General features: G+C 42.6%; 1 protein-coding gene across 1 annotated transcript in view; it reads right to left on the reverse strand.

Annotated features, from left to right (window-relative positions):
* Positions 1-8,693, reverse strand: part of LOC126473331 (sodium- and chloride-dependent GABA transporter ine-like) — a 353,680-nt gene extending 344,987 nt beyond the window's left edge. Inside the window, exon 1 of the mRNA XM_050100321.1 lies at positions 8,521-8,693. Within this exon, the coding sequence (XP_049956278.1) occupies positions 8,521-8,606 (86 nt within the window). The 5' untranslated portion in view covers positions 8,607-8,693. The remainder of the gene's footprint in view (positions 1-8,520) is intronic.
* Positions 8,694-11,570: the final 2,877 nt, after the last annotated feature.

Consider the following 11,570-nt stretch of genomic DNA (forward strand, 5'->3'; position numbering starts at 1 on the left):
AGAGATCATGTTTCTTAATGTGGATACTATACTTATACGTTCGTACATCATGCATATTTCTTTGCAGGATTGTTTCATAATTTCAAGGGTGTTTCCACGAGTACATGTAAATGAAATTTTTTCGATATTTCACTAACACACAGTTCATTTTTTTGCTTTCGTTTCTAACACAAAACTGGCAAAATGAATACCCAGGAAATGCCGGGTTTATAAGCTAGTTTACAATAATACAGAACAAATTACGCTCTTGATTTCCCATACCTGCATAGTCTCATTCCAGAAACAACTTTGAACTGAGCATATACTGGTATAATGAATTTGCCATTCAGCCAGTTTACTCATGTGACCATGGTCCCCATCCTTCTCCGATTGAACTCATCCTCAGTCTGTAACGACTCTACTGTCGTTACTGTCTCTTTATACGATGGCCTGACTGCTTTTACAACCTGGCCAATTTCCAATAGACGACGCTGTTGAGGGCGAAACAAAATCAGACGATATTTCTTCAAGGAGCACAGTGATTTTCCACAACTGTGGGTCAAAATTTGAATTCCCGTTCTATTTATAAACTTCAGCGTATGCCGTTCGATCCCTCGACCCTCACTCTAGACATTTCTCGCAATACTATTGCTGTCACTTCTATTAGGGTTTAGATACACCATGCGTTCTCGATCAGTCCGCGAGGCTTTCCTGAACGATTCGGCAACTGTTCACGACCGGTTTTATCTGCATCGTACCAGTACTATAAGCACAATCACGGGAATTACTAACTGAGCAGTGAGGCGACGCGATAACAAAAATATAATGACAGTCGACAGATGACTATCAGTATTGCGCCACTTGTTTTCATCCGCAGAAGCACTTATGGTTATTTCGACGAGCTATTGCTTTGCAGTGATTGAACACGTCTGCACAGTTGTTGCCGGCCATGTCGAACAAAATTATTTCGCAAATAGGCGACGTAAGGAGAAAGGAAGCAGGTCCATAACAACTAGTGGACAAGTACTTTTCTTAATGAACTTCAATGTAACAGTCAGTCTTGTCAATGAAACTAAACAGTTTAACATAGATTAAGCACAGCATCAGCCTTGCCCGCATAGTTAATTTATTACTACAATACATTAACTGTCATAACAATTAGGTAAGACTGTTGATACTTATAACCTTATTGGTTTAACATTAAATCGTGGGACCACTTCGAAAACTTGTTTCAGCCATTCACATTTCAGTTATTAACATCTTATATCGTAGAAGGTATCATTATGGGGTATTACAAAGGAAATTCCTTTAAAAAAATACAAAACGCTAGTTTGTCAAAGAATGAAATTTTTGTCGTAACTGTTACGCAATACAGAATGATTATAACATACAGCAGCAAACAGCTGCTGTGTGCCATAAATGTTCTTATGAAGAATTATGCAACGAGTTGTAAAATTGTTAGTGAAGTTGAAGACACCTCCAAAATCCAGACCACCAATCACTGCTTTATATCTGGTGCTACCTTCGGTTTTCACTTCGTGCACGTGCGGTGGTATCTGTTGTGGTTGTGGAGATATGAGTGAAGAGGCCGCCACCACATCGTGGTGATCATTGAAACATCTGCGTCTTTCACATCAATGTCATTTTCAACGGCTAAAAATTCGAGAGAGTTCTGTAACGTCCTCAAGATTTTAAGAATAATCTCGAATGCTGTAAAATATTCTAGAAAACAAGCTGGAAACGGCACATATCGCATTGGTGTGCACAGATGAGTTGTGTAATGCAGTTAAGACACAGGAACAAATCATCGACAAAGTAGGTCCGCTTACAGAGACGAGCTACGTAAACAAAAAATAGTTGTGCAAGTGAACAATTTTAGAAACAAAACAGTTGCCCACATGTAAGTAGGGCTCGCGCCCTGACAGTTCCGTACAAACTTAAGTACGTATCTGGATCGTTCAGCCATCCTGAGAATCGAAAATATCAACGGTTTTTGCCTGTTATCGATATCGATACTGACAAGTTATCAGTTCCGTGAATTCCGAGATCGTATCAACATCTCTACAGTAGTTTCTCAGACTAGCCCGGACACAGAGAGAAGCCAGCAGGGGATTTCAGCTTATATATATGGAGAAAGAGAAGATGTAATAAAATGTTTTTATTTACTCACTGAAACATGACAACTTAAATTTTGTGTTTGCATGCAATACTGTTCATTTATTGCGCTTTTGACGGATGATTAATGCCTTGTTTCTTCAAATGGCACAAAATTTGTGTGTGATATATTTGCACTTTAATAAGTTTAAAATTTTATATTTTATTTGTACTGTGAAACCTTTTCTCTTGCCATATTTCACGATTCTACGTCAAGAGAAAGAATGCTACAGGTTTTGATGAGTTAGTTGTCGAGACTCAAAATATGTGACACAAATGGCCTTTTCTTTTGATTGCACTGACTTAGGTGCTTCACGTTTTTACTTCACCAAGTGACCGTAGACCTTAATATGCGACAAATAGCGAGTTGATACCTCTACCAGTTTCTGACAAAACGGGTTTTACAGTCTGACAGACAGACAGACAAGACGGTTCCGATTTTACACATTGAGGAGCTGCACCCTCAAGACGACATAGTTCCACAGACAAATCAGCGATACAGAATATAATACCAGGAAAAGAATAAATATTTAAATCCACTGATATAATAATGAACCAAGACAAAAGCGTAAACTTCCCAAAAGAAAATTTAAATTCACTCAGTGTTTCCGGTATGCCCTCGCAGCAGACCTACTAAACACTTCAAAAATGAAAAAATTAACCGGGAAAGAGAGAGGCAGGTCAATATTCATACCACGAATTCCACTCATTTCAACTGACTTACCATTCAACTTTGGAGGACTCCATTTCCGGTGAGATTAGCGTACTGTATAATTAATAACACAAGGAAAAACATTCCAATTTTACAGACTGATTGTAAAAGAACGATGTTTCTTGAAAGTACAACCATACGAAGCGTGTCTTCATTTCAGATAATCACAAAACGTATTCTTCTTTGCTCCCCAAATCCAAACTCCAAATTTAGCTTACAACAGTATACATGCTGTAGTAAGTCTGGCGCTGAAAAAATGAGATGATTAACTGTATTTTTTTCATTTCAGAGTAAGAAAAAGAACCAAGCGAAGCTGGTACTTTGCAGCTAGTAGCGTATATCTCCTCCTGCTAATATCACAGCGTTTAATCTATGGTGAAGTGTCTCCTCTAGATTCTCACACAAAGTAGAAACTTGTTCCATTTTATCTGAAGTAGGGAAGCAGTAGTTCTTGTTTGAGGATATTACGTTTTGGTAATTGCATATTACGGCCTTTTTCATGGGGTGTGAAACAGAACAAATCGTACTTACATTGTCACTCTGTAACGAGACACCGGAGATGACGGGTCGAAATTATTTCTGAACCACCCCCGAAATTTTGTCAATGGAGTTCGGGTTCACCCTGCATTTTTCCTGCATGACTGATTGTTGAATTTAAGTTACAAAACTCTTGTTTTTTTACTGTACATGGTCCGTAGTCGCCAGTCTTGACTGCCACGTTATTTTTTTAATTTGTGTGTGGAACACACCGAAACCAATGGCAAGCTATATGTCGCTGCCGCTGGAAGGGAAACTTATCATGGATGACTTGCCAACTACGTGCTTGTAACAGTACTCAAACCTGAAATTTATTTCTCGTAAATGAGCATAAAATTGACTGATACCATATCAAAGTCTTGACAGACGATGGAATGCACAATCTAAACGATAATCAATTTTCAAGAACGTTGACAGAGTCTGTAAATTATTTTCGAACGCTTATGCAGTCGCATTACAAGAAAGCACCGTTAACAAGGCGCTGATAATGCTTGCTGTCGACTATGAGCGGGCAAGTAGAGTGATTCCTTATACTGATTGCTACGCACAGATCTAATTCTCGTTCTCCATTAATGACGTGACAAACCTAGACCTGTTATGACAAACCTAGACCTGTTATGACAATAAGGCACCGTTCGTAGCAAAAGAAGACACCGTAGCCTTCTACTGTGGTTCTGTCGTCTTCTATGGTAACAGGAATGACAGATTCATTAGCCATCTTTTAGTTTGCATAAGCAATTCTCTAGACGTTGATGAGACTCAAGTCATTTCTCGAAATATATTAATCCTGGCCCCTTTGAGCTGTCAATGCTGCAAACGTATCGCGTATGTTGGTAGCCTACGTAAGATTCCTCAAATGTGTACTCCCACTGACAAAAGTTCCAGGACAAGTCTCCTGTAAAAACAGAAAATTGCATTACCAAGTAATGATCCTAGCTCCTATCGAAGTAGTCACCTTGGTTATCTACACACAGTTGCCCACGTTTCTGGAGGTCTTGGAAGGAGGCAGGGAAATTTTCAATTGCGATGCTTGTAAACTCATTTGTTACAGCCCGTTGGATGTCTGCAATATCTTGATGAAGCTTCCCTTCAGTCACCTTTACGCTCGCGTAAACAAGAAAAAATCGCGAGGCGAGAGGTCTGGCGAATACGGCGGATGTGGGATGGCAATATTAGAATGTCTGGCCAGATACTTGGTAACAGATAAAGCAGTTTGAAGTCTTACATTGCCATGCAACAAGAATCAGTCCTGAGAATGCCACAAATCAGGTCTGCGACGTCGAATTGACTGTCGCAAACATTTCAGGATGTAAAGAGTTTGGTTCGCTGTTTGACCTGGAGGAACACACTGATGGTGAACTAATCCCTTACTATCAAAGAATGCAATGAACATTGGTGTTCTCGGAGGCAGTAGTCTGACTTTTTTCGAGGTTTGTGATCCAGGACTCCGCTGTTCAGCACTTCGATACTTCGTGTTAGGGTCACACTTTCACCCCCAGCAGTAATCTTTGACAAATGTGTGATAATATCTGGCTGTATCCAGTAGTTCAGCAGAAATTCTTCGTCTTTTCTCTTTCTGTTCGTCTGCCAGTATGTGAGGGACGAGTTTTGCATTAAGTATCAGTTTCCCTAAATTGTCGCACAAAATTTTATGACACACATCACGATTCAAGTAGTTGTTCTAATATCGCATGCACAGGCACATGCCACACTTCTTGCAATAACTGTCTTACACGATCCGCGTTTGCATCAGCATGTGCTGTAGACGGATGACCAGCTCTAGGATCGTCTTGCACTGAATCTAAGCCTTCATGAAACCTTTTGTGCCACTCCAAAACAAGACTTCCTGAAAATGTCTCGCCTGCACATGCTTGTTTAATCATTATCTGCGTTTCACTAGATGTTTTTCCGAGTTTGGCGCAGAACTTAATATTCACTCTTTGCTCACCATCAGCATCTATTGTTTCACCGACCACCGTAACTAATGCGCCAAGAACCCCAACAGTGTAATGCTAAGTAAGCACAGTCCTGCCATTTGGTGAGTTTGCGCGGAAACATGGCCAAGGTCATTTCAAGGACGCACACATAACAAGTAACATGAAAACAACGTAAGTTCTTTTTTAGTACTGCAAACGCAGAATAAAAAACCTACCCTGAAACTTTTCTAACGCAGAGAGTATGTTACTAATGTTGGCAACTTTCTTAAATACGGTTTCAGCTTTTTGTTCTGTCGAAAGTATATGATGAACATTAAAGTTATTGTCAGCACATAAATACTACTATTTATGTGGTACTGAACACGTAACGCAATTTTTCTGCACTGATTTCTATCACTCTTCAGTCCCTATTTTTTTGGTCGTAAACTGAATTCGCACTAAAAAAAATACCACTACTTTACTGATGTTTACCTAAAGTTGTCGCCTAGAAAATGTGGGCATATTCGACTGGAATTAACACTTTACAAACATATCAATGCCACTTATCGGAGTTGCTCTCATTTCATCTGATAGTGTAGTAACAATATACGAATATATATCAGGTCTTGTGGTGCGGGTGCAAACTTTTGACGTTCATATTCAGACATATCTGTTAAAACGATAAAAATCTTTATTTTACAATATTTCAAACAACAATTTATGCTGAGCTATTAAGACATGAGATTAATGTGCCAAGATGGATGGGGTGACTATGACAGATGGGTGAAACATGGAGTGGTGAGGGGGAAAGGGGAGGAGAAAGAAAGGGCATGTAGAATAAATGGGCAGATATCATGGCAGATGGAAAAAAAATGATGGACAGAAAAGAAAAGGAAACAAGGATTGGTTGGGTGAAAGTGTCAACAGAAAGGATGGGTAGATATAGTGAGCTAGAAAGCTAAAAGGAAGGCGGGAAGATTAGGGTTTAACGTCCTGTCGACATCGAGGTCATTAGAGATGGAGCACAAGCTCGGATTGTTCAAAGGACGGGGAAGGAAATCGGCCGTGCCCTTTTAAAGGAACCATCCCGAAACTTGCCTTGAGCGATTTTGGGAAAACACAGAAAACTCTAATCAGGATGTCCGGGCGAGGATTTCAACCGTCGTCCTCCCGCATGTGAGTCCAGTGTGCTAACCATTGCGCCAAATCGCTCGGCGGTTAAAATGCTAAAATGGGTAAATGAGAGTCTACAAGACGGACGAGGGGCGTTAAAATCAAGTTTAATTTCTTCCATGACTTGTTCTCTGACAGCCCTAAAGTAGAAGATTCCAAGCGAAAGGTAGAGAAAAAGATTACAGGCTCACTCTGCATTCATCTGCGGTCATTAATGCAAATTCAAACAATTCTTCAAGGATTACATTTAAGTTCTCCCATTTGATGTTTTATTATATATTAACAGCCCTATCGTATTTTCAGGCCAGTAGCTCGTGATTGGCTCTACAAAAACCTGCCTCCAATTGGCTGCCGTCAACAATACAAGCACAGGCGTTGCCAGTATTTGCGCCATATCGCGAAGAGCAGCGCGTGGACGAACCATTGTAAAGTTCAGCCAAAATTTCTCTTTTTCAGAAATGCTTTTCTCGCTGTCTGTATATTATATCCTCTCTACTTGCGCCATAATCAGTTATTTTTCTGCCCAAATAGCGAAACTCATCAATTGTTTTTAGTGTGTCGTTTCCTACTCTAATTACCTCAAAGCGTCGCCCGATTTAATTCGACCACATTCCATTACGCTGCTCTGAATTTTGTCGGTGTTCATTAGATAATATCTCCACTCCGTTCAACGGCTCTTTCAGGTTCCTTGCCGTCTCTGACAGAAGAAATCAAAGTTGTCAGAAAACCCTAAAAATGTTTACCAAACAGCGTTGCTGTGTTGTTGACAAGTACGATACAATGTTTCTTCGGACAGACATGCATGCCCGAAGGATTGCATCGTACTACTTACTCGTAATAATACAGGCGATACTATTTCGTATTTATTCGAAAATATCAGGCCGTCTAGTTTTAATAAATGTACTTCCTGGACGGGAATATACGTAACATAGGAGGGCAGGTTGTGACAAGTGGACGATGACTGCAGAAAGTGTGTGTCTGGCCGTGATTCGTGCACGGATAGCCGAAGCATTAAAATGACCGCTCGCGTAAAGTGAAAAAATTCGGATTCGGGTCCCAGTCCGACAAATTTTCATTATCATTCCAATATACAGCCGATGGTGGTTCATTTTTGCCACTGTCAATACATTACCTGTACTACAATAGTTTAAACATAGCTACACAACAGCAACGGTTTCACGTAATAAAATTATAAACAGCCGACCAGTTGCAATGGATAAAGAAATTCTTTACCTAGGTTTCGACAAATATAAATTTGTCTTCTTCAGAAGGTAACAATTCTACATTAGTAAGTACTAATGTATCATCGCTGTTTTTACAATTGTCGGCATAGATCCATATGTCAAAAATAAAATACAGCCCTAGAATTAGGGTTTGTCACGTTAACATAAAATAGCTCATGGATCTTGCAGAGCTCACACCCGTCGGCTGTTTCCTATACGGGGATTTTCTCTGCCTCGTGATGACTGGGTGTTGTGTGCTGTCCTTAGGTTAGTTAGGTTTAATTAGTTCTAAGTTCTAGGGGACTAATGACCATAGCTGTTAAGTCCCATAGTGCTCAGAGCCATTTGACCCATTTTTTTCCTGTACTACATTTTTTTTTATTCCTTCTCACTGAACTTTAATCCCCTTTCAAAATTTCTCCTTAGTTTCGTTTATTGCTTACTCTACGTACAGATTTGACAATATCGTGTCTAGACTACAAACTTGTCTCACTCCCTTCGCAACCACTGCTTCCCCCACACGTCCGTCGACTCAAAACTGCAGCCTGCTTTCTGTTTCGCTCCCTACCTATCAACCAGTGTAGGCCAGCCAACATCGTCAAATGCGTTTTCTAAATTTACAAACGCTGTAAAAGTAAGATTGCCGTTCTTTCACCTATCTCCAAAGATAAGTTATAGGATCTCCAAAGATAAGTTATAGGATCAGCGCCGTCTCATGTGCTCCTACATCTCTTCGGAATCTGAACTGATGGTCCACGAGGAGGACTTCTGCCAGTTCTTCCAACCTTCTGCAACTAGAAGTAGTGGAGAGGAGCCGAGTACTCACGTTCGCGGCTGCACGATGTTGAGCAGATCGGAAGGCGAGGTGGGCACGCGGCGCACGACGACGCGGCGGCCGTCGGTGGAGCCCATGCTGATGGTGGCGAGCGAGGCGCGGCTGGCCGCGTCGTCGGAGAAGCAGTAGGAGCTGCGCCAGGTGACGGGCGCCGACGGCGGCGTGCCGGGCACCACGGCGGACGCGGCCCCGCCGGCCTGCGCGGGCAGGCAGTCGAGCGCGGGCACGGAGCGCATGGCGCGCAGCGTCAGCAGGTCCGGCCGCCGGCCCTGGCCCTGGCTCAGGGTGTCGGCGCGGTCGCGCGGCGCCGCCGCCGCCGTCGTCGTCACCGACCCGTTGGGCGCCAGGCTGCCCGCCGGCGCCACCACCGGCTTCGCGGCCGGCGCCCCCAGCAGACGCTGGCCCTCCTCCGACGACAGCGCCCCGCTGTGCATAGTCGCTAACCGCGGAAGGCTGTTGCTATTTATCACCTCCATGCACCTGCACAACGTTACCGTCTCTCAGTAACGCCGACGTGACATTAGATTATAAAAGACACAATGGGTTATAGGACTATAGAACTCTATCGAAACTGCAACAAAAGGAGCGATTTAAAAGCCTCACACTACTTCGGGAGCGTCCCATCAATTATACAGGGTGTTACAAAAAGGTACGGCCAAACTTTCAGGAAACATTCCTCACACACAAAGAAAGAAAATATGTTATGTGGACATGTGTCCGGAAACGCTTACTTCCCATGTTAGAGCTCATTTTATTACTTCTCTTCAAATCACATTAATCATGGAATGGAAACACACAGCAACAGAACGTACCAGCGTGACTTCAAACATTTTGTTACAGGAAATGTTCAAAATGTCCTCCGTTAGCGAGGATACATGCATCCACCCTCCGTCGCATGGAATCCCTGATGCGCTGATGGAGCCCTGGAGAATGGCGTATTGTATCACAGCCGTCCACAATACGAGCACGAAGAGTCTCTACATTTGGTACCGGGGTTACGCAGACAAGAGCTTTCAAATGCCCCCATAAATGTAAGTCAAGAGGGTTGAGGTCAGGAGAGTGTGGAGGCCATGGAATTGGTCCGCCTCTACCAATCCATCGGTCACCGAATCTGTTGTTGAGAAGCGTACGAATACTTCGACTGAAATGTGCAGGAGCTCCATCGTGCATGAACCACATGTTGTGTCGTACTTGTAAAGGCACATGTTCTAGCAGCACAGGTAGAGTATCCCGTATGAAATCATGATAACGTGCTCCATTGAGCGTAGGTGGAAGAACATGGGGCCCAATCAAGACGTCACCAACAATGCCTGCCCAAACGTTCACAGAAAATCTGTGTTGATGACGTGATTGCACAATTGCCTGCGGATTCTCGTCAGCCCACACATGTTGATTGTGAAAATTTACAATTTGATCACGTTAGAATGAAGCGTCATCCGTAAAGAGAACATTTGCACTGAAATGAGGATTGACACATTGTTGGATGAACCATTCGCAGAAGTGTACCCGTGGAGGCCAATCAGCTGCTGATAGTGCCTGCACACGCTGTACATGGTACGGAAACAACTGGTTCTCCCGTAGCACTCTCCATACAGTGACGTCGTCAACGTTACCTTATACAGCAGCAACTTCTCTGACGCTGACATTAGGGTTATCGTCAACTGCACGAAGAATTGCCTCATCCATTGCAGGTGTCCTCGGCGTTCTAGGTCTTCACCAGTCGCGAGTCATAGGCTGGAATGTTCCGTGAACCCTAAAACGCCGATCAATTGCTTCGAACGTCTTCCTTTCGGGACACCTTCGTTCTGGAAATTGTCTCGATACAAACTTACTGCGCCACGGCTATTGCCCCGTGCTAATTCATACATCAAATGGGCATCTGCCAACTCCGCATTTGTAAACATTGTACTGACTGCAAAACCACGTTCGTGATGAACACTAATCTGTTGATGCTACGTACTGATGTGCTTGATGCTAGTACTGTAGAGCAATGAGTCACATGTCAACACAAGCACCGAAGTCAACATTACCTTCCTTCAATTGGGCCAACTGGCGGTGAATCTAGGAAGTACAGTGCATACTGACGAAACTAAAATGAGCTCTAACATGGAAATTAAGCGTTTCTGGCCACATGTCCACATAACATCTTTTCTTTATTTGTGTGTGAGGAATGTTTCCTGAAAGTTTGGCCGTACCTTTTTGTAACACCCTGTACGAGGGGTTCTAAAATTTACCCCCTCCCCCCTTGGTGGGATCTCGTGGGATCCTTCCTATCCCCCCCCCCCCCCCCCCAAAGTGAGGTTTACCATGTAATCGGATAAATTTACCGGGTGATCAAAAAGTCAGTATAAATTTGAAAACTTAATAAACCACGGAATAATGTAGATAGAGGGCTATAACTTGACACACATGCTTGGAATGACATGCGGTTTTATTAGAACTACCCCATATTGCCAGACGTGTGAAAGATCTCTTGCGCGGGTCGTTTGGTGATGATCGTGTGCTCAGCCGCCACTTTCGTCATGCTTGGCCTCCTAGGTCCCCAGACCTCAGCCCGTGCGATTATTGGCTTTGGGGTTACCTGAAGTCGCAAGTGTATCGTGATCGACTGACATCTCTAGGGATGCTGAAAGACAACACCCGACGCCATTGCCTCACCATAACTCCGGATATGCTTTACAGTGCTGTTCACAACATTATTCCTCGACTACAGCTATTGTTGAGGAATTATGGTGGACATATTGAGCATTTCCTGTAAACAACATCATCTTTGCTTTGTCTTACTTTGTTATGCTAATTATTGCTATTCTGATCAGATGAACCGCCATCTGTCGGACATTTTTTGAACTTTTTTTTTGTTCTAATAAAACCCCATGTCATTCCAAGCATGTGCGTCGATTTGTACCTCTCTATCTACATTATTCCGTGATTTATTCAGTTTTCAGATTTATACTGACTTTTTGATCATCCGGTACATAAAAAGAATTTTTTTTATTCGTTCTTAAGTCTTTTGTTTATAAAGTGTATTAAAAATACTGACC

The sequence above is a fragment of the Schistocerca serialis genome, chromosome 1 (assembly GCF_023864345.2).
Source record: "Schistocerca serialis cubense isolate TAMUIC-IGC-003099 chromosome 1, iqSchSeri2.2, whole genome shotgun sequence".
Classification (NCBI taxonomy): domain Eukaryota; kingdom Metazoa; phylum Arthropoda; class Insecta; order Orthoptera; family Acrididae; genus Schistocerca; species Schistocerca serialis.